This window comes from Leiobunum rupestre, chromosome 5 (genome assembly GCF_980474605.1).
Source record: "Leiobunum rupestre chromosome 5, qqLeiRupe1.1.hap1, whole genome shotgun sequence".
NCBI lineage: Eukaryota > Metazoa > Arthropoda > Arachnida > Opiliones > Sclerosomatidae > Leiobunum > Leiobunum rupestre.
Window position 1 is genome coordinate 62075881 of NC_143388.1, and position 23326 is coordinate 62099206.

General features: G+C 37.6%; 2 protein-coding genes across 2 annotated transcripts; both read right to left on the reverse strand.

The window, feature by feature from the left end:
* Positions 1 to 664: 664 nt before the first annotated feature.
* On the reverse strand, positions 665 to 12945 carry LOC149945537 (acetylcholinesterase-like). Its single transcript, XM_090176597.1, has 7 exons — positions 12422 to 12945; positions 8058 to 8349; positions 4258 to 4678; positions 3527 to 3562; positions 3428 to 3484; positions 1949 to 2231; positions 665 to 896 (listed from the first exon to the last, which is right to left on the reverse strand). Exons 1-7 carry the CDS (start codon positions 12943 to 12945, stop codon positions 665 to 667), a joined length of 1845 nt encoding a protein of 614 aa, XP_090032723.1.
* A 7838-nt stretch (positions 12946 to 20783) lies between these two features.
* Positions 20784 to 22133, reverse strand: LOC149945538 (acetylcholinesterase-like). Its single transcript, XM_090176598.1, has 3 exons — positions 21713 to 22133; positions 21053 to 21335; positions 20784 to 20982 (listed from the first exon to the last, which is right to left on the reverse strand). Exons 1-3 carry the CDS (start codon positions 22131 to 22133, stop codon positions 20784 to 20786), a joined length of 903 nt encoding a protein of 300 aa, XP_090032724.1.
* Positions 22134 to 23326: the final 1193 nt, after the last annotated feature.

The following is a 23326-nucleotide window of genomic DNA, read 5'->3' on the forward strand; positions in this document are numbered from 1 at the left end:
TTCCATTTTTTCAACTAGCAGTATATAAACAGTCTTTGCAGGTTCCTGACTCTAGGGAATATTACTTCTTGGCAATTTCCTTCAGGGATGTTTTATTTAAGCGCCTATTAACATCTCATAACGTAAATGCCGACATCACTCACCAGTCATGGCGACTAGTATGTGGCAGTGGCAAACGTGGAGCCATACCTAAATTAATTGATGAACTTGAAGACCTAACAAAGCCTCCTAAATTCTACAAATGGTCGTCTGCTAAATGGTGGTTCGTCAATGAATCTAAAGCTGGCGGTAGTGTATAATTACAAAATGTCGTTTATTATGAGAGCAATTTACAGTAGCTTTAAAAACCTAGGGTATAATCAGGTTGTCCACAGGACCTGTTATGTTTCTCACTGTAAGCCTTACTGCTTACGAGTAAAAACATTCATGTAGGTGTAAAATAAATGAGGAATGTATTGAATACATGTAATCTTCATCAAAAATAATTAGTATTAATGGCACTTATACATAAGAACTAAGTAAGAAAATAATCAAGTTTTTTGCATAATAATTGTTTTTATTTGATTAAAGCAAACCAGTAGTCTTTAATCAAATAAAAAAAATTATTATACAAAAAAGTGGATTATTTTCTTACTTACGATGTTAGTCCATCAAAAATTTAATCTTAATTTGTTCTGGCAGTACATTTGGATTTCTTTTTTAATTCTTTTAACTGAGGAAAAACGGTCTTCCAAAAGACGCAGCGTTTCATGTCCACTTCGGGTTGTTTGAAGAATTGCTCATTTTCAGGTTCCAGGATCAAAATCTTCTTATGGCGCTGGTTGTATTCAGGCCACGTTATCCCTTCGACTTCGACCCCGGATTCCAATGACCCCACCGGTGACTCGTTCGGATCTCTGCAGGTGATTTTGGAGTTGTATCAATCTTAGGTTATGCAGATTACTTAATAACCTAACTTTAGTAGGTCCCATATATGCGTACGTGTAGATCCAATAGATGCGTACGTGTAGGCCCAATAGATGTGTACGTGTAGGGCCAATAGATGCGTACGTGTAGGGCCAATAGATGTGTACGTGTAGGGCTAATAGATGCGTACGTGTAGGGCTAATAGATGCGTACGTGTAGGTCCAAAAGATGCGTACGTGTAGATTCAGTAGATCTTTACATGTAGGCCAAATAGATGCGATCGTGTAGACCAAATAGATGCGATCGTGTAGACCAAATAGATGCGTGCGTGTAGGCCCAAAAATGCGTTTGTGTAGGCCTAATAGATGTATGCGTGTCCCAAAAGATGCGCACACGTGTAGGCCTAATGGCCCAGGGGACGAATAAATGTGGGTCATCAAATCCATTGTTGGCCAGGTAAGACATGTCTGATTACTAGCCGGCACAATTTTACCAGCAGGCGGGCCAACGATTTTTTGCTACTTCGGTATACCTCGACATCTCCCGCCAACTGGCGACAAAGCATTTTTATAAAAAAGTAGAAGTGAGAGAAGCGCACTTCTTTAAACAGGTATCGCCATCTATACTAGTGACGATGAACTATCGTTACAGGAGTATTCAAGTCAACCCTTTTCACTTATTACTTAGTTTATTAATCCAACCATAAGTAACATGACAAAAAGTATGACATTTTCTATTCTTCGTTCCCAATTTGTTTGATGACAATATGTTTCGCCAATTACCATTATTATATGTACCGAAACCTATCCACAAGTCTTTGGAACTGCCAGGTAAGTATGTCCTTATATATTTCAGCCGCCAATTCTTTTGACGGATCAGCCAAGGCTTAGTGAAAATGAGACTCGGACTATCATTAACTGAACAAATTCAGTGGCATATTTACTATTATAATGTTACTTATGTTCCGACTAAGTAGCGGTATTTGACACCTATACTGGTCATACGCCCCCAACTAGTTTATTACAATGCCACAAATACATACCCAGTTCTCGCAAAGTTGGCCCAATAACGCAAAAGTCGCGCTCCGAAATCTTTGTCCTTTTTGTCGTATCGATCATCGTTGATGACGTCACTCATGAGGTATCGAAGCTCCTCCCCGTGTTGCGTGCCCACCCATTGGACAAAGTCGCTCTGAGGGCTCCGATAGGGAAAGTAATAGGCGTACACTTTGGGACCCGCCAGTGACGAGTAACCTTCTAGAAACTCGTGCGCTGGACACTTGAAGACGTAATCGCTGATGAAATCGTCGACGCTCTTCAGGTTCGCTAGAGGATCATGGTATAAATAATAATAATCAGCTCGGCTAATATCTAAGGCACCACCACAGGCCCCAGTTATCTAGCGACTTTAAAAACAAGTGGCGGCTCCTGTCTAGTTGCATTCTCTCGCACTAGAAGTCGTTAGGGTATAAATCAAAACAAGTTGAGTATGCATCAAAATCTAGCCTATAACGTGTGGCATATTGGAAACTTCTCGTGCTAATTGGCTTTTCGGAATCCAGTGATTATTAACTTATTAAACACGTGGTTTCTGTAAACCAATAGATCGCAGAGAACTTAACTTTGCTTTAAGTCCCCGGAAGGTGCTGCCACCTAAAAGTGTTTTTGATAGAGCCACCATTGGCTTTAAATCCATTATTCCCGGTTGTCTGGTTATGGAAATAGTTACCTGTAAGTCCCACTTACAGGTTCAAATCACGCAGAGCAGTATCGGTTAACTGGAATTTGACGGCACGGAACGAGAGAGAAGAGAGAGCTTTAGCGCCTGCTGCCGTCGGAAGGGGAAAATTCGAAAATTGTCTTCCCCCTTTTCGAAAAATGTTCAGCGTTAAGGCTCGTCCAATGAAATGTGTACGCAACACTGCGATAGCGTGTTTTAAGGCCTGGTGTGGAACTTTCTTATCGAAGCCGTGTATGTCCAGATGTAATAAATAAGTGCGGCACTTACTTATCTAAGCCGTGTATGGCCATAATTAATAAATAAGTGTGGCACTTTCTTATCAAAGCCGTGTATGGCCAGAAGTAATAAATAAGGGCGGTACTTTCTTATCGAAGCAATGTATGGCTAGAAGTAATAATTAACTCAAATTTAAGGTTAATTACCAATTCATGATTTTCTGCTACCTGCTTAAATATAATACAGGCACGAAATAATATTATCGGCTTCTTGGCAAACTTGTTTTATTCAGAGATCACGGCGTGTGGGACAATTCAGTCCACTCGTCCAACAGGAGTGAGATCTGTGTCAAGACTACGCCAACGGGGGGGGGGGGATACTTGGTGATAGGGATGGGACACTCGTGGCGGAAGTATAACAACCACCCGTTTGGGAATTGGTGGTCGTCCTCACTAGGTTAGTCCAATTATTGCCGTGCCAGACGCATGGGATTACAGGACTAAGCCCCTAGCACCTCCCTACACTTACCAATATTTTTAATTCCAAAATTTAATTCTAACATAACTGAACATAATTGGTTCAAACAAGGTACACGACGAGGCGATTTTCTTCTTGGAAGAATCTATCGAAATTAATTTTTACGCTTATTTGATCTTAATGTTACTTGCATCTTCAATATCAAGATCAATTCTGTAAAAACCTGAATTCGGAGCAAAATAAAGACAATTTTGGTAAAAACTCTGTGGTTTTCTCTCAAGGCTGAAATTTCTACCTTCTGCCACTGCTTTTAAAATTAAATTCTTGCAATTTAATGCGTCTTATTACAGAGCAAATTCAAATTTTGGTCAATATAAAAGAGTGCTTAAAAATTTTAAAAGTAAGTTTATTCGCCAAGGATTCCCCAATTTAATTTTTAATTGCGTTAAAATAAAATTATTCGTTACGTTTGAGTTACAAATTTTTATCGGTAGGTACTTGTTTTTTAGGTATGTATGACGTCAGATCACGTCATTCCATCCATTGATATCTGTAATTATTTCGACTAATTATAACATAATTATAGATTCTTTAGAGGGAAACGGAATAGGCTTCGTGCGTAGTTTAAATTTGGGTCATAAGTATCGCCGCCTACCGACCGAGTTTTAAATTGAATATATGAAAGCTGTCTGCTCGTTCAAAATTCTCTCTGCACAACAGCGGAAAGTTCAACCGAAAAAAATCGTCTACTATTTCTTCACATATTTAGTTGACGGATATTAAGGCAGATGGCGCTATATTTCCCAAGCTATGGGAACAGTAAAGCAGTATATAAGGTAATGGTGTCTAATACGCGATAAAAAAGTGTATTGACTAATGATAAAATAGCTAATTAGTTTAGAACCAGAAGCCACTTACAAGACGTTGAATTGAAGTGTTCCCAATCAGTGTATAAGGCGTTTATAGACTCGTAGAAGCTTTCGCATTGTTTTGGCAGTAGCAACTCCACCACCTCTAGAAATTCTTCGTAATAGGGGGCAATTTTGTCAAAGACAGGGACGAAGACGAATGGTATCATTAGAGTAGGGAACAAAGTGCCCTCGTTCTTGACTACTCCGGTCATGATGTCCACTTTGTTGGCGACTCGCGGTGATGGTGTCCTGAACGCTGCCAGTGGCTCTTCGACGATAAAGTGTCCGTCGACCACAGGCACGAATACGAACGCTATTAACCTTTTAATTGGCTCGCTTTTTATCAATTTTTTTGGATCGGCCTCTTTCAAGCACTTTACGAGACTATTGGTGCTGGATAAATTAGGGCAGCGCAGATTCTTACCGGTCTGAAATAGTGAGATTATGTCATTGGTAATGTCAAAAGTCTATAATAATTCCCTTCGGGGGTAGTCTGAAAGCTAAGCGAATTCGAGTAACAACAGAGTTCCACTGTTGAACTATATAAGTACTAATTTTTAAGCATTGTAATTTTGTACGGTGATCTATTGGTAGCGTACGCTTTTGTTGAAATTCAAATTCCGACTCCAGATGATAAGACTGAAAATTTTAGTTTCTTAAACCTAGGAGCAACAAACACAACACCCCACACAAGGAGAACGCAACCCGTCAAAAGTCGTTGATTTTCTTGTGTACGTTTTTCATTGGCTAGACGCTTTAGCGCCTGCTGCCTTTGGAAGGGGAAAATTCGGAAATTGTCTTCCCCCCGCCCGTAAAACGTTCAGTGTAAAGGCTCGTGACGCTCGTCCAATGAAATTCGTACACAACCCTTCGTTAACGTGTTTAAAGGCTAGCTGCGTTCTCCTTGTGTTTGTTGCTCCTAGCTTAAACGATCTTTAGAACTTTTTTGTGATATGATTGTAATTATAATTATGTACACTATAACGTGTTTTAAAATTTTAATTTTTCTCTCTTTAAAAATACTTTGGTGTAGGATCTTCTGATAAGCGTCTTGCTTATGTCACTCTTACATATAAAGGCCATTGTAAAAGGTCGGTAGGTCAATAAGATAACCTCCTACGGTCTGTAAGGCTATGGTGAGGTGTCGCCTGATTTACCTGTTGTCATCTCTGCACACGTGGACGTGCTGGGATAGAGTTGATGGTCTCTATTTAGATTTCGGGTTTGGATTAAAACTGGACATCCTATCTTTTAGTCAAAAGCCACTTTAGACTTAAAATAAATGTTACGTCCTTGGAGTGGTCTGGTTTAAGGGTCTAAATGTTGATAACACGAAACCCGTCCTTCTTTCAATTGAAATTTTCCAAAATGTTGTACATCAAAAATTTCAAAAACATACAAATAATGTGTGTTCTCGCGCTAACGGTATTCTTTCATAGTTATATCAGTCCTATTCTGGAATACTGTTGTTCAACATCTTAAATTAAATTAAAGTCTGTTAGACGGACTTCAGGGTCATGCGTCTCAGATTATTTTCCCTTTAAAGACCTAGTTTCAGAAAATTTCATCCCCTAGTATCCAAAATGGTTTCAAACATATGTTTGAAATCCCTTTCGTTATCGCCCTATAGGCTTTGTCGATTTCAAACGAAAATGACACTCAGCGCCTCTCGTGGTGAGCTCGCGCGTAACTTGGTTAAAAGGTTTTTCCCCGCCCCATTGAAATTAATGTAAAGTTGGCAATAATTAAACGTTAAATAACCTACCAAATGACATAGGAAATATTCCACTTGATAATCTTTCCCGTATACATGTATATGAACTTAAATGTAAAATAAAATCGTCTTGAAAAATCATTTATCGCTTTATAACATTCAAAAATAATATTTTTAACGCGGCATGTAGATAATCGAACAGCTGCTCGTCTAGGTACAGTTTGCGTTGTCAACGCGCGTATTAGAAAGCAAAATGAGATTTTAGAAAGTAGGTTGTAATTCGGAACGATATTAATAATTGTCATCCCTGAATTATAAATATGACTTGAATTAAGTTTCAAGGTTTATTTAAAAGTTAGTTTCAAAACTTTTAATCCATTGGTTCGTTCACAATGTATCTTTAAAGTAGGTGAAAGTTTTAACGCGGTGAATCTTGTACAGTCTTATGCCTCGGTTTAATCTACCACGTATTTTGAAACGGAAAAACCCGATCACTATCGTTAAATGATGGCGAACGCTAATTGTAATACGAAACAAATAACGAAATACATGGTATTTTTGCCTTTAAATGGACTTAGAAAATATTTTAGAGAATCGTATATTTAACGTTAGGGAAACAGTGAACGAAGACAGCTCAGAAGTTCAAGGGCAATGCGTACGAGAGACGTCGGTGACTTATCCCGTCTACGATATAACAATTAATGTAAGTAATTTAATTTTAATTGTCATATAATTTCTATAAAATATTACTCTAGGTTGTAGAAGATAGAAGTATTTAAATTCACCGGGAATCACCGGGAATTTAGGCATACGCATGAACTTTGAGCCCGCCTATTTCGAAAATAAAACGATAAAATATATCTTAAAGGCTTTTTTTGGGTTTCTTTTAAATTAATTTATTATGGAAAAATGTTAATCAAATATTTTTTTTCTAAAAACGATTTGTTAATTTACTTTAAATCATCGCTACATTTACATTAGCGTCAACGGGAATTGTAGTTTATTTTTAACCAAGTTACGCGCGAGCTCGCCCCTAGAGGCGCTGCGCGTCAATCGCTCGTACTCTATTGATAGCGACGGTCAACTCGGTATTCGGACTTCTCGGTTCTCAAGGACATTGTAACTGCTGACAATTTTGACAGCGCTAACAATGCCGGATTTAATTCTTCGACATTAATATGTGTTTCTATAAAATACGGTACGTCATGTGACAATGTTTTGTCTACGTCACTTAGCTGTAGCTCTTGAAGGTAAAGAGCACGCGCTGCAGTCATAACTGGCACTCGTGACGCCGATAAAAACATTTAATACTTCTAATTTTTATTGTTTTATTTTATAGAAACACCTATTAAGAGGTTGGCAGAGTGAGCTGACCATCGCTCTCAATAGAGGGGTTACGATTAAGAAGCAAAAAAGATGTTTGAACCCTTTTTTGGGTAAGGGGGTGAACCTAGGCCTTTAAACGTTTCTTCTTAGCTTGGATAAATAAAAGTGTTACCTGGATATATCACCACGGCAATTTTCTGACCACGAATGTCTTTTACGACCATTAAGTGGGAAATTCTTGAAACTGCCGTAACAAACAGGAAACCTCGTGCTTTTAATACTAGGCTTAAAAACATGTTTTCATATAAGCGCGATTTGAAACTTCAATCTTGGATTGGTTTCTTTTACATACAGGTAAACAATTTAATAATAATTATTAACTTAATGATACGAGACATACGCGAACGATAGACCGCTAAGCCTAATCGCCGTTATTTTCAAAATTCCGGAAACGGATTTCAAACTACTTCCATCGAAAATAAATTTTCCCCCCTCGCTAATGCGTGCGTTACTGTAAAATGATATGTTCAGGTAACGCTAATATTTATTTTAAAGGCATTAAAAACCTCAAGATGAACTTGGGCCTAAGGTGGTGCCTTGGGTATTAGCCTAGCCGATTATTAACGTTTTTTCTATATTATAGTTTATGGCGAAACTCTGTTGTTCGAGATATTTAACGTGGGGGTTATTGAAGCTCTTATAATTCTTCCCTGACGGGAGCTATTATAGACTTCTGGTAATGTATATTTATTGGAAGAAAAATTTACCTGAAATGCTTGTTTTTTGTTTTCCATTTTCTCTTGTAAGACAGACTCCATGATGGGCGTGCCACTTTCCAAGATGGCCCGCTTAAAGAGGCCCTTCGAAAGAGGAGACATCACGTGATGTCCGACGCTGACCGCTCCGGCGCTTTGTCCGAACAAGGTGACGTCATCGGGGTTGCCTCCAAATGCCCCGATGTTGTCTCGCACCCATTTCAGAGCCAATAATTGGTCCATCAATCCGCAGTTGGCGTCGATTTCGGGGTGATCCAAATAGAGAAAGCCGAACGAGGCTACCCTACGAACAAAAACCCGACAACGTCGACCAAGAAATTATTAGAGGGGCTCACTTCTTTCGTGTTTCCAGAATCATAACCATGACTAATAGCTATAAGCATGACCAATAGCTATATGCATAACCAATAGCTATAAGCATGACTAATAGCTATAAGCATGACTAATAGCTATAAGCATGACTAATAGCTATAAGCATGACCAATAGCTATAAGCATGACCAATAGCTATATGCATAACCAATAGCTATAAGCATGACTAATAGCTATAAGCATGACTAATAGCTATAAGCATGACTAATAGCTATAAGCATGACTAATAGCTATAAGCATGACTAATAGCTATAAGCATGACTAATAGCTATAAGCATGACTAATAGCTATAATCATGACAAATAGCTATAAGCATGACTAATAGCTATAAGCATGACAAATAGCTATAAGCATGACAAATAGATACAAGCAAGACAAATAGCTACAAGCATGACTAATAGCTATAAGCATGACTAATAGCTATAAGCATGACAAATAGCTATAAGCATGACTAATAGCTATAAGCATGACAAATAGCTATAAGCATGACAAATAGATACAAGCAAGACAAATAGCTACAAGCATGACAAATAGCTACAAGCATGACAAATAGATACAAGCATGACCAATAGCTACAGATATGACAAATAGCTACAGATATGACAAATAGCTACAAGCATGACACATAGCTACAAGCATGACAAATAGCTACAATCATGACACATAGCTACAAGCCTGACAAATAGCTACAAGCCTGACAAATAGCTACAAGCATTACAAATATCTACAAGCATGGCAAATAGCTACAAGCATGGCAAATAGCTACAAGCATGACACATAGCTACAAGCATGACAAATAGCTACAAGCATGACAAATATCTACAAGCCTGACAAATATCTACAAGCATTTCAAATATCTACAAGCATGACAAATAGCTATAAGCATGACAAATAGCTATAAGCATGACCAATAGCTATAAGCATGACCAATAACTATAAGCATGACAAATAGCTACAAGTATGACAAACATCTAAAAATATGACAAATAGCCTAGATTGGAAAATAATGTCTATTATATTTCAAAGTGTTAATTAATTAATTAACATAGATAAGATTTATAAACAGTTGTCATAATTTATTTTTAGTGAGGTATACTTAAAACAGGATGTCACGGACATTTAAGTACACACAATTTTGCGATGTACGTATTAACTATATTGGAAATATTAAATTTAAATTTGAACAAATTTTCAATCATCTTGTTCATTAGCTTAATAAAGCCAAGAGTAATTTTATTGAAAATTAATTTTGGAAATAAAGTAGCGAAACACTAACACGTAAATTTAAATTATTTTTTAGACAAAGCGAAATTTTCGAGTTACCTAGTTTTGGAAATAAGGTAGCAAAACGCGAACGAGTTAAATGGCGCCTGAATCAATTGGTACGAAATTCAAATATCATAATAGTGCGTACGCGGGTTATGAGGTCCTGCGAATTGATCGGAAATCTCATTAAAATTAAAATTTCTTAATGCAACCGAAAACGTAGTTCAGAAATGATCAGTACTAACTAAAAATAATTTTTAACCAAGTCGGTCTTAATTTAAATAAAGTATGTTGATTTAGGTTAAATCTTGAATTTCATGGTTGTCTACCGATATTTCCTTTCGATTGAAATACCCCAGGCCCTTCTAAGCCTAATTCTTGGAGAGTTATGTGGAATATAGCGGCATCGGCATCGGCTACACTGTACGTGGACCCAGTACACACAAATCCTTTAGATGATAATATTAAAATTAAATACCTTTATTAATATAAATGAACATATTTGGTTACTGAAGAAGTATTTTCTTTAAGAATTTCCTTCGCTAGTTAACGCGTGGAAATCTCCACTTCTTGTCATGCGTGTTTACGAAAATGCGATGTGTTTCGCGAACAAAAGTGAGCTCGTTTGAATAGGGCTGTAGTCTGGTATGTTCAACACTTTGTGAAAATATTTTATCCGTTCACATTTTTATCCATTCACAGTCGTTTAGCGACTCGTGTTGGACTAAAATGTTGACTCGTATGAATAGGGCATAAAATACCTAAGCAAATTTTATTTATATTGGCAAAAGGAAAGACTTTATGATGGTTTCATTGGCCACAGAATGGGTTAACCATGGATCCGCAGATTTCGTTCTATCTACACGTTGTAAAGTAGTTTCTCAAAATATCCAGCAGTGAATTTATTTTTCCAATCAAAATGTATACACCCCATAAATCATCGTACTCCTTGAAACTTGATTTGGTACGGAAATGTTTTGTCGTGTTTTTTTACGCATTTTGTACTTGTCAATTCGAAGGTCGCTGCTTGTAATCTCGACTCTGTCTAGCTGAATATTTTTTATTTTCGTTTTTTTAAAGTTCTTGATGGGGAAACCTTGTGAATGTCACGATTTCTGTCAATTTTGTATCAGTTGCCTTGCCATTTTGTATTTGGTAGAATTCTTTTGGGCAATACAACCAGTAGCGGCGCCAGCAATAGGCCGGGGTAGGCCTGGGCCTACTTGAAATTTTGGTAGGGGCCTCCAAAAGTCGTCTTAAGGGGCCTCCAAAATTTAATATATGGACCTCCAAATTATTTAATATTAAAAAATTCTGTAATTTGTTTGCGAAATAATTTATTTATTTATTAATTTTCCAATATTCAACGCGAGTGATTGGCTTAACGACACTGCTGTTTTTATTCCTTTCAAAGGTACGAGTCGCTTTTATTTGACAGTAGTTTATTTTTAGTTTTAATTTTTCGCGAACGCTACTATATCCAAATTGTATCTTTAATTTTATCTTTACAAATTAGTGGTTCTTAAACTTACTTAACTTAGTGTACCTACGTACATTCATTTTCGTGAAGTTGTAAGCTCTGATGTAAGGGATGTACATGCGAAGTACCGAAGGAATGAATGTAAATTGATAGACTGGAATTCAGTGGTAGAAATAAGTAAATAACCACTATCGGTACACAAAAAAGGATCAACTCACACTCAGTTTTTAGTAATGTTAAAATTCATAATTAACTCTAATTTTTCGTCGCGTACCCATTTTACCCAAAAATTTCACCACTTGCTTCTAAAAAATTAAATAATCTACGTGGATGGATTTGAAAAAATTGTGGTGGGGGGCCTCCATAATTTTGGTGGGGCCTCCAAATGGTTGAGCTACCTCCCCAAAAATCCTGGCGCCGCTACTGATTACAACTATGATATTCTGGAATTTGTTCGAATCATTTTTCTGATTGTTCCTCTAGTTATTGTTTTAATAAATCCTAAACTTAACAACCAACTCGAAACTATAAATTTTGGTAATTTTTAATTAAATCGTTTATAGCGTAAGATAAATGAATGTGGTTAATAAGTTTTAATTTTAAATCGGTTCAAACAGTATTTTCAATTAAGACCCTTAATTAATTTCTAAAAATTATTTAAAATAGCCGTTTATATTCGCACTTGAACCATCGTTATCGATAATTACAGCGCCTTATAGATTCGGTTTTGGTATTATTTATTACACTTTCAAGAACTTTAATTTTTTTTCAATTTTTTATTTTGTGGCCGAGATATAAATTAGTTAATATGAATTAATTAATGACGATGTTTCGAAATGTGCAAGCTCTGACTCGCCTCTGGCTATAGACAATTTATTTGGGCGTTACTCTAACAATACAATGCTTTGCTCAAAGAGTCCTTACCCCATCTGGTGGTAGAAAACGTTACTATACATTCACAGGGTTCCCCCTTAAAATTTTATGATAAAAACCTGACTTTAATTATAATTATGTATATTATAACACGTTTTAAAGTTTTAATTTTATCAGAGAACGGATTTTATAGTTTATAGCGATTATTTTTACGATTTTTAAAATGGTGGTTTTGGGAGCATTCATTCTTGACCAAAGGGTGTTAATATAGACTTATTATAAATATTATTATAATTATAGACTAGATAAATTTTGTTAGTCTATAATGGTTTTAACGATAAAATATGAAAATGACATGCACTTACCGGTAGTTCATAGTGACAACAATGAGGTTTTCCTTCCTGGCCAAAGAACTTCCGTCGTGGAAAGAAGCGGAAGTACCACTAAGGGCGAAACCTCCTCCGTGGATGAAGACCATCACGGTGGAGTTCAGTGGTCTCGGATGAGGAACAAACACGTTGAGAGAGAGGCAATCCTCGCTGAGCGGAGTCCGTGGGTCAAAGTTCTTAGCTCCGGGAATGTCGTATCTATAGAACGGAAATTGATAGCAAGAGCAACCGTATTTCGTGGCGCTGAGAACGCCCGACCACGGTGAGGCCGGTCTAGGATGCTTGAACCTCAAGTTCCCAGTCGGCGGTTTCGCGTACGGTATTCCCAAATACTCTTCTAATTTCCTCTGGCCCGGCAACTCCCGGGTCACGCCTCTCACCCAACCATATTTCGTTTTAAGTAAGCCATTAGCGTCCGGATAGTAACCTTTGGTCGAAACGTAATTGACAATTGCTAAGAAAGTAATCACTAACAATTCGAAACGAAAACATCGTAGCATTGCCATCGAACGACGTTTCAGCTTTAACGCGATCTCTCAATTATGTCTATCCCGAAATGCTGACCTTCGAAACATTTTTGACGATATCGCGTATTTTCCTTCTTATAAGTTGAAAGTTGGAGGTCAGCACCGCGAATAGGGTGGCCAGCGACGAAAACCGGTTTCATATATACCTAATAAAATCAATGTCTTCACTTCTATTTCATTTCATTCCAGACGATTCTAATTTGAGACCCTCAAATGATTTAAGGAGATATTTTAAAAATATACACAAGGGTATATAAGGTGGATTCTTCTAGGACTAAAAGTGTATTCTTTTTAAAATAAAAACGTTTTATTCGCCTGTTCTGGGGATGAAAATTACTCGGTCCGCATTATAACCCGGCCACCTGAATTAAAGGCTTCAAAAGTCGCTCGATGACTTAGGCCTAAGGTGGTGCCTTGGGTATTAGCCTAGCTGATTATTATTATTATTATTATTATTATTATTAACTATTCGCTCGTTCCGAAGTATTAGGGCTACCTTTTTTACTCTTTCAGAAAAGGAGATGTAAAGGAGTTAATCGGATTTTGTCGTCTGCTAGCCAGAATTTATCTGCTGAAAAGGTCCCAGGCAGGCATTTTGGAAAAACGTTTTTACTCCGTCTCGAACTATTCGCCACCACAGAATCGGAATAAAATAGCGTTACTCTTCTTACCCTACTCCGAAATACCTGAATAAGCAAGAATGAATACGTTGATAAAATGTTTAGCGTTACTTCCAATCCCCTTCACGCTCTAGCAGCTAGGAGCAGCAAACACAGCAACAAACACACAAGGAGAACGCGACCCGTCAAAAGTCGTGCATTCTCTTGTGTACAGTTTTAATTGGTTAGACGCTCTAGCGCCTGCTGCCGTCGGAAGGGGAAAATTCGGAAAATGTCTTCCCCCCGCCCGTAAAACGTTCAGTGTAAAGTTTCATCCAATGAAATTTGTACACAACACTGCCTTAGCGTGTTTAAAGGTTAACTGCGTTCTCTTTGTGTTTGTTGCTCCTGGCTGGCAGTATAGGCTCTTTATTCCCTTAAATACACAGAAAAAAAACAATGTTTAAATTCTAGACGTTTTTCTCAACGGGAAAATGCAACGCTCTCACAGACATATACTATACCAACACGCGTTGAGTAGAAGAAACGTTAAGTCTTTGCGCGTCGAATTACAAAACGTTTTCGGTTAAAGCATGGTAAGTTCTAGAAATGATTGTTTTATACGTGTTGACGTCTTGTAGTGGTTAAAATTTAAACTCGTCTATTTGACGAAACGTTTAATTTTGCAACTCGTAGATTTTTCTCGAAAAGTTTTAAACGTGTCGAAATCTGGAAACGTTTACGTATCAAACGCGTCGAAATCTGGAAACGTTTACGTATCTAACGCGTCTAGTTGTCGAAACGTTTTAAATTTAATCGCGTCGAGTTCTTGAAACGTTTAAGTTTCAAACGCGTCGAGTTCTTGAAACGTTTAAGTTTCAAACGCGTCGAAATCTGGAAGCGTTCAAGTTTCAAACGCGTCGAGTTGTCGAATAGTTTAAGATTCAAACGCGTCGAAATCTGGAAGCGTTGAAGTTTCAAACGCGTCGAGTTGTCGAATAGTTTAAGATTCAAATGCGTCGAGTTCTTGAAACGTTTAAGTTTCAAACGCGTCGAGTTGTCGAATAGTTTAAGATTCAAACGCGGCGAGTTCCCGCAACATAAGAATTCCAAACGTATCAAGTTCTTGAGACGTTTCGGATTATTCAAAGTAAAAATTGATTCTAAAGAAAAATTTTATTTGCAAAAAATATTTTATTGATTATCCAACATTTTATGTCAATATGATGTTCTTCCACAAATTTTAAATATTTGGTGGTTTTAACAAATGACGATTTCGGGGACCGATCATTAAGTACGTATACTCTTGATCTGCACCGCAGGGCTCCCCAGTGGCCAAGATAAATATAATCGTGCAAAAACGGACACAACCGTCTCTTAAAAATAAAAAGGTCTCATATCGGGCTCTTTACAAAAATATGGTCTCAGCTTGGACTCGTAGTAGTACATTATATTATACTGGACTCCGCTAAGGCTCACTGTAATTTTCTATATTTTAATGGTCTCATCTCGAGCTCACAAATATACGCTATATTAAAATAGTTTCAGTTCGAGCACACAAAAATACGCTATAATATAAAGGTCTCATCTCGGGCTCAAATTAAATGACCACAACGTTTTGGTCTCTTCTCGGGCTCGTATCATTCTCATAAAAAAGGCTGAGCTTAGCTTCAAATCGAGCTCGGGCTCTTGGTGTGAGATGAGCCCGTTCAGCTATGTTCTTTCCTAAAACTTCATTTTTTGTTTTTCTTTAATATTTGACAATACCAAACTAAAGTGAAGTGAAGTAGAGCTCATAAAGAAGCTTTTGAACTCCGTGGACAATATTTAGTAAGTTGTGTGTCTACAACGAAAGATGCCCAAGAATCATTTAGACGATAAATTTGCGTGTTTACATATATAACACTATAGGTTCGTAGCGCCAAGTATACGATTACGTTCTGTGACGTAAATAGAGGTTTGGTAGAAAATTAAAATCCAAAACGGGGTACATAATTTTATCTAAATTCCTTAGACTTGTTATTGGTCAAATTAGGTGGTATCAAAGCTATTTAGACGGGGAACACTTTTCTAATTGAAGCCAGCTTTGTATCTCTAATGGTTCTCGAGATAAATTTTAAATGACCTTGAAGACATTGTTCAAGGTCATGGAAATTTCCGTTGTCAAGTTCTATGTGTCCTGAAAATTTAAACACATTTTGAGTTATTGGCCTGGTATCGTTTTTTAGTTAACACCTGGATCTGAACCAATTGCAATGTATAAAATTTTATTTTATTCGGATTTGAAATTTATTTGATCCAAACAGAATGAAATACAAATTTTGGACAGTGCCATTTTCGTAATGTTTCCCTTAAAAGTTTAATGGAACTTTAATCGAATAATTAATTTTTTTTTAAAGTTGAAAGAAATTTTGGTCGTTTTTCAATTAACATTAGAAAAAAACCTAAAAATTTCAATGTTATTTCTATAGAAATAGCTATAGCCAAACTATAGGTTTCTATAAACTTCTTTGAAATATTTTATATATTATTATAGAACATTTTTGTAAATGTGGTCAGTAAAGGTTGGCCCAGTCTTCTACGGCATGGCACATTTTTAAATGAAATCAGTCAGGTAGTTATCGCCGCTTTTATATGTAACTTATAAGTCTGCCATAAATGTATTTTCTTAAATAAAACCTTGTTTACGGGATGTGACTTAAATAACGTAATTTCCAACTCCGTGACGAAAAACGGATCATTAATTTTAGAGCATTATGGGAAACGGAATTTAGTGAAGTAGATTTGGGCACGTACACAGAAAAAACAACGTTTAGAATCTAAAAATTTTCCTGAACGCCATCTTCTAACGCTTTTTTAAGCACGTATTAAACCTCAACGCGTTTAGACACCAAGTGTTTATAAGGTAAACGCGTTAAATCACTAAGCGTTTAAACGACAAACATGTTTAGCCGCCAAGCGTTTGTATGATAAACGCGTTTAGCCGCCAAGCGTTTATACGACAAACATGTTTAGCACTTTAGCCGCTAAGCGTTTGTATGATAAACGCGTTTAAAGGCTTAAACACTGAACTTGAGATTGGAATTTTCATTATACTAAAGTTTTATCGCTTTTGTTAATAAGATTTGAATAAGTCGACTTACAATAATGAAATAATAAGAAAACTGTAAAGTTACCAGATTTCAATTCTCAACGTTAACACGTCGATTAATCGCGGCTGTTCTGTCTGTGTCGGCTATTGTTGAAAAATGACCACAACTTGCTTTCGGCTTTGGTGACTCGTGTAACACGTTTAATATCTAAACCCCTGGAGGTAGTTTTATTGTTTTTTTGTCATTTCTAAACAAGTAGGTTTTATTAATGTTTAAAGGGAATATAACCTCAGGTATTTGGTGTGGAACACCAACGCTTGCAGCTCTGGCCGCTCATGCCTTTGGCTTTAAAAATGTTTGGCGCCACTGTACAGGGACATTTGAAAAATTGAAGGGGTCTTCCATAAAGATTGCTTTGCAGGTTATATTCGCTTTAAGAGGCGTTTAGCTGGCGTTTATCTTAGGTAGTGTGTAGTTATTACACGTGTTTTTAGCAACTGTGACAAGCGATTCTACGTTTAGCATCCATCCCGTTTAGAAATTCAACACTTTGGCGTTTACAATTTAAACGCAAAATTTAAGTGTTTAAGTTTTAAACATGTTTATTTATTTTTTGATGTTGAAAATCTAAAAGTAGTTTTTTCTGTGTACGTTCAGTAAAGCTCAGCCATGACACCGATGAGTAAGCGCTGACATCGATTTCCTACTGTAATCGTTTTTGTGTTTCCGGTTTTGACGTCACGATGCTCATCGATGATCCATCGTGGTCATCGGATGGAAGAGTCGTAAAACGCGTTGGCAGAAGATAAATAAGTTCTTCTTATAAAGTTAAGTGGCGTTCTTGTTTAAATGTGGCTCTTACGTCACAGTCTCTTACTTCTACAAGCCCACGAGCTCACGGTACAGTCGCCAGAGGAAAATAGTTTTTTCGAGTGCCCGTGTAAATCACTCGTGCGTAGAACATACTAATAGAGCTGTGTCTTGTGACGTAAGAGCAACATTTGGACAAGTTGGGCAAGACCACTTTTTATTTTATATAATAAAATATATATAAAAATGTTGACAAAGTATTATATTCCAAGGGCGAAAATTATTTAATGAGTTAGATACTGAGGTAAAATCAGCGTTGTCGATAAATTCTTTTAAAGCTAAATTGAAGTCTTTCATCAAATCTAACTTGAAATTCGGAGAGTGACATCCCAAGTATAAATATAATAAATAAATATATTAAAAAAAAAGGAAAAATGTTAAATAATTATCTATGTAAATCATATGGAGAAACTCCATGTGTAAATTATCCCCCTAAATACAAGCACTGCTTAACTAGGGGGAATTTTTTGTCCGTTAAAAGAACCCACTGAGGTTTAAGTGGATAAATGTAAATTTATTTTTTTGGACAAATAAATAATTAATAATAAAAAAAACCAGCTCCAATTTTCTCATACACTCTAAATGTGAAAATAACCAATAGTTATCTCTATACATTTTTTACGCTTATCCAACTTGTTAAAAGTAGACGTATAACATGTTGCTCTTACGTCACAAGACTGAGCTTTAGTAGAATTATATTAGCACGCGCGATTTGCACGAGCGTTAGAAAATGGGGAGCTCCTCGTGATTCGAGCGCGCGCTTGTAGTGTTGGAAAACGTAAGCATATTGACGTAAGAGCTACATTAAAACAAGAAGGCCACGTTACTTTATAGAAAGAACTATTCGGACTTCACCACGACTTCGTAATCTTTCATTTCAATTGTAATTTTAAATGATCAGCTCAAATCATGCACGAAAATTCATGCAACCGAAACAAGTCTAAAGTGTATGGCGTAACGGTGCTAGCTTATCCGAGGCTGCGCCTAAGATCTAGCGTCTGCTACAGACCAATTAAAAAGTCATAAGAACGTTTTTTCTTAAATAAACTTATCAAAATATAAGCAAACGATGCCAAAATTGTATTAAAATGCGAGTAAAATTTACGAATAACGATGATGAAAAACTAATAACGTCTGCTTTAGACGCTACCTATCTAGGTTTCAATGGCGAACCAAAGGGGGCGTAGCGATAGTTTTCGGTCGCGAATAGAGAATTGACTTCTACCAATTCAAAAAATCTTACGCAAATCAGAAGTATACGTCATAACACAAATTCCATCAAATGTTTTTCTAGTGAACTACAAGAGATAAACTATTTTTAATTATGTCTAACACATGCGCAGTTGAACTGTTGGACGGAAGACAGACAAAAATGTTTCTTGGCGTACTTTGAACCCATGACGTCAACTAACGCTTTCCCATTGTGATGGAAAATACAATCCTAATAGTTATTTTTAAAGTCGACAGACTATTAAAATTCGATTATAAAGTTTCGCTTCGATCACTGACAAATGAGCTTGGCGTTCTGCGTAACGGCCAAGTAACACGCGATAAATTGCCTTCGCCAGCTAATTTTCACTTGAAGACAAGGTCTATTGAAAATACTACTCAGCTTAGAAAAACAAATACAAATACAACTTGGACAAATTTATCAAGACGTATTTGCAAAGTTTATCCAGTTGGTATTCACTCGCAAAACATTTATACCGCTATTATTATCGATTTTTGAAAGAAAAAATATTTCCAGTGATATTTTTAAGTGATTTCCAATGACATTTTAAAGTGATTTCCAGTGATATTTTTAAGTGATTTCCAATGATATTTTCAAGTGATTTTCAGTAATATTCTTAAGTGATTTCCAATAATATATTTAAGTGATTTCTCATGATATTTTTGAGTGATTTCCAATGATATTTTTAAGTGATTTACAATGATATTTTTAAGTGATTTCTTATGATATTTTTAAGTGATTTCCTGTAATATTACTTCTTACTGAAAAAACGCGACATCCAAAAGTTATAACGTTAACCAATTTGATTGGTAGGCCAGTCATCCTAGCTTATTTTGGGGCTTGAGGTCAAAGTGGCGGGTACAGAAATGAAATTTGGTACACATGTATTCAAGTGTGCTCTTTCACGTTTTTGTCGAATTTCTCGAAACCTATCGCATTTTTCGAAACACTTGTTATTATCATATTTGAAGTTTATAAAATTCTGAACAAGAAAGTATAATATGTAATACCAAAAAAATCAATCCTTCTTTCATTTATGGGGCTTCAAACAAAAGCGAAGTTTCGGCAAGTTGGATTCCTTAGGTTTTCTGACTCAAATACTTTAAATAAAAATATTAAATAATAAGTACACTAGTACGGTAGTTATTTTAGTAAAACTGATATTTGTAACATTAACTCTACATCAATAAGGCTGTTTAATTATTTTTTATGATTGGTCTAAATGTCTGAGCAATGACAGAACAAGATCGAGAATTTCAGACCGGCTTTTCTGCACCCACAAGCTGTCGTGCAATTATTTTGGGTCACGTGTAATATCTTCCGAACCATAAAGCATTTCTTACTCAAATACTTTAAATAAAATATTAAACATACATTATAAAAATAGAAAAAGATATACTCAGTTGTGGGTTAAGAATGGCAAAATATCTAGTACATTTGGGGGAAAGATACTAGCACGAATTTCTCCCGAAAAATAACATACACCAAAATAAGGGATCAAAGTCCGCTGGTCTTACAAGTCCGGCACAAAAAGGATGGTTAATGTGGTCAGGCTGTCACATACTAACAGTAAGTGTGTCTGAAATCCTTTGATCCTATAGCAAAAGTACTCTCTAACATATTAACACTTCAGTGTGTTCACGAAATAGATTTTGAATGAACTTGAGGACATGGTTCAAGGTCATTGAAATCTTTATTGACTCCCTGCACGAGCTATGCCACCTGTGAATTTCAAATTAATACCAAAAACAAATTTTGAGTTATTAGCCCTGGATCATTTAAGTGGAAACTCTGTATATATAGGTCATGTTAATGCATTCATTTTGTTTTGTAGACGAAATCCGTTCTCTTTCAACAGTTAAACAAATGTTAAAATAATAAACGTTCTAGATGACCATTAGCGCGATGCTACGGTGGAGGAATACATAAGGAAAAAGGCGTGCCACCCAAGCGGCCACTGAAAGTAAAATAAATATATTTGTCAATAACGCCGAGTTAAAAGTACTGGTTCGCTTATGGTCATTGTCTTTTCTTTTTAAGTTGCTTGTGTAAAGGGTAGAGGTTCTTCCAGAACAGGCAGCGTTCAGTTTCAGTTTGAGACAGCTCGTAGAATTTTTCATGGTCGGGTTCCAAAACCAGAATGTTTTTCTTCCGCGAATCGTATTCTGGCCAATAAATTATAGGCACGTCATTGGAGTTTGACCCTAAGTTAGGGTCTCTAGAAATATAATTAGATTCACTAAAGGCTGTTTCGCAATAAACCAAAATGAAATCGTTCTAAAACATACCCCGTTCTTGCAAAGTTGGCCCAATATCGCCTCAGTCGCTTTCCGAATTCCAGATCCTTCTGGTCGTAACGGTCACTTTTGACCATGTCACTCGTGAGATAATGCAGTTCCTCTCCGTGAGTGGTGCCCATCCATTTGGCGAAATCACTATGTGGAGACCGATACGTGAAGTAATAAGCGTACGTCTTGGGGCCCTTCAGAGTCGAGTAGCGTTCCAAGAACTCATTCCAAGGACACTTGAACTCGAAATCGGACCGAAAATCGTCGGCGCTTTTCAGGTTTGCTGAAAACAAATGGAAATTTTGAACTCGTGTCTCCAGAAGTAAATGAACCGAAGTTATTGAAATAGCGCTCAGAATCGGAGGGCGTTTTCCTTATGCAAATGATGAGAAAATCGAGTTAAATAAAAGCTAATTTCCATCCTCGTCTTTTACCGTGATAAATTGCACATAGGAATTGTGGGTTTAGCTATTTCTATGTATAAAAAAATGGTTTCATAAAACCAAAAACCTTTTTTAAGCCTAGGAGCGCAAAAAATTTCAAATTCGAGGTCAAAATGTAACTTCATAAGGAAAACGCCTCCCACATAGGGAGTATAGCAGTCTGATAACTTCGGTTCATTTACTTCTGGTGTCTCTCAATCCTTAATCTAGGGCTTACACGACGACGAGTTGAAGTGTTCCCAATCCGTGTACAGATGCTTGATGGATTCGTAGACTCGTTCGCACTGGTCGGGTAGACAAATGTGCACTACTTCTAAAAATTCTTCGTAATATGAACCGACTTTGTCGAACAGCGGTACGAAAACGAGTGGAATTATCAGTGATAGGAACATCGCCCCTTCGTTCTTGGCGACACCCGTCATGACGTCCACCTCATTCGTGATGCGAGGCGGAGATGATCCGAAGACGCTCATTGGACTTTCCACCAAAAATTCACCATCGACCACCGGAGTGAAAACAAAAGGAAGCAACCTCCTGATTGGTTCGCTTTTTATTAGTGTCTTGGCATCCACCATTTTGAAACATCTGAGGAGGCCCGTGGTGCTCGACAGATCCGAGCAATTCAATCTCTTCCCCATCTGAAACAAATAGCACGGCCATGTAATTTTTCGGACGAAATAAAGTATACTTTCGTAAGTTTTCGCCAAATCGTAAATTTTAAAATTTAAAAAAAAACGTTATCTAGAATCAAAAAAAGGTGTTCAAAGCTCGACCAGTTCAGCGTGCAAAGTGTCAACACGCTGAGCTCGACCAGTTCAGCGTGCAAAGTGTCAACACCTGAGCTCGACCAGTTCAGCGTGCAAAGTGTCAATACGCTGAGCTCGACCAGTTCAGCGTGCAAAGTGTCAACACGCTGAGCTCGACCAGTTCAGCGTGCAAAGTGTCAATACGCTGAGCTCGACCAGTTCAGCGTGCAAAGTGTCAACACGCTGAGCTCGACCAGTTCAGCGTGCAAAGTGTCAATACGCTGAGCTCGACCAGTTCAGCGTGCAAAGTGTCAACACGCTGAGCTCGACCAGTTCAGCGTGCAAAGTGTCAATACGCTGAGCTCGACCAGTTCAGCGTGCAAAGTGTCAACACGCTGAGCTCGACCAGTTCAGCGTGCAAAGTGTCAATACGCTGAGCTCGACCAGTTCAGCGTGCAAAGTGTCAACACGCTGAGCTCGACCAGTTCAGCGTGCAAAGTGTCAACACCTGAGCTCGACCAGTTCAGCGTGCAAAGTGTCAATACGCTGAGCTCGACCAGTTCAGCGTGCAAAGTGTCAACACGCTGAGCTCGACCAGTTCAGCGTGCAAAGTGTCAATACGCTGAGCTCGACCAGTTCAGCGTGCAAAGTGTCAACACGCTGAGCTCGACCAGTTCAGCGTGCAAAGTGTCAATACGCTGAGCTCGACCAGTTCAGCGTGCAAAGTGTCAACACGCTGAGCTCGACCAGTTCAGCGTGCAAAGTGTCAATACGCTGAGCTCAACCAGTTCAGCGTGCAAAGTGTCAATACGCTGAGCTCGACCAGTTCAGCGTGCAAAGTGTCAACACGCTGAGCTCGACCAGTTCAGCGTGCAAAGTGTCAATACGCTGAGCTCGACCAGTTCAGCGTGCAAAGTGTCAATACGCTGAGCTCGACCAGTTCAGCGTGCAAAGTGTCAACAGGCTGAGCTCGACCAGTTCAGCGTGCAAAGTGTCAATACGCTGAGCTCGACCAGTTCAGCGTGCAAAGTGTCAACACGCTGAGCTCGACCAGTTCAGCGTGCAAAGTGTCAACACGCTGAGCT

Coding starts and splice junctions, on each gene's coding strand:
- LOC149945537 (XM_090176597.1), bottom strand. CDS start 12,945: ATGCTACGATGTTTTCGTTTCGAATTGTTAGTGATTACTTTCTTAGCA. Junction 3,563..4,257: donor ACACTTCAATTCAACGTCTT/GTAAGTGGCTTC, acceptor CTCCGAATTCAG/GTTTTTACAGAATTGATCTT. Junction 2,232..3,427: donor GTTTGAACCAATTATGTTCA/GTTATGTTAGAA, acceptor ATGATCCTCTAG/CGAACCTGAAGAGCGTCGAC.
- LOC149945538 (XM_090176598.1), bottom strand. CDS start 22,133: ATGGGGAAGAGATTGAATTGCTCGGATCTGTCGAGCACCACGGGCCTC. Junction 21,336..21,712: donor ACACTTCAACTCGTCGTCGT/GTAAGCCCTAGA, acceptor ATTTGTTTTCAG/CAAACCTGAAAAGCGCCGAC. Junction 20,983..21,052: donor GCCAACTTTGCAAGAACGGG/GTATGTTTTAGA, acceptor TTATATTTCTAG/AGACCCTAACTTAGGGTCAA.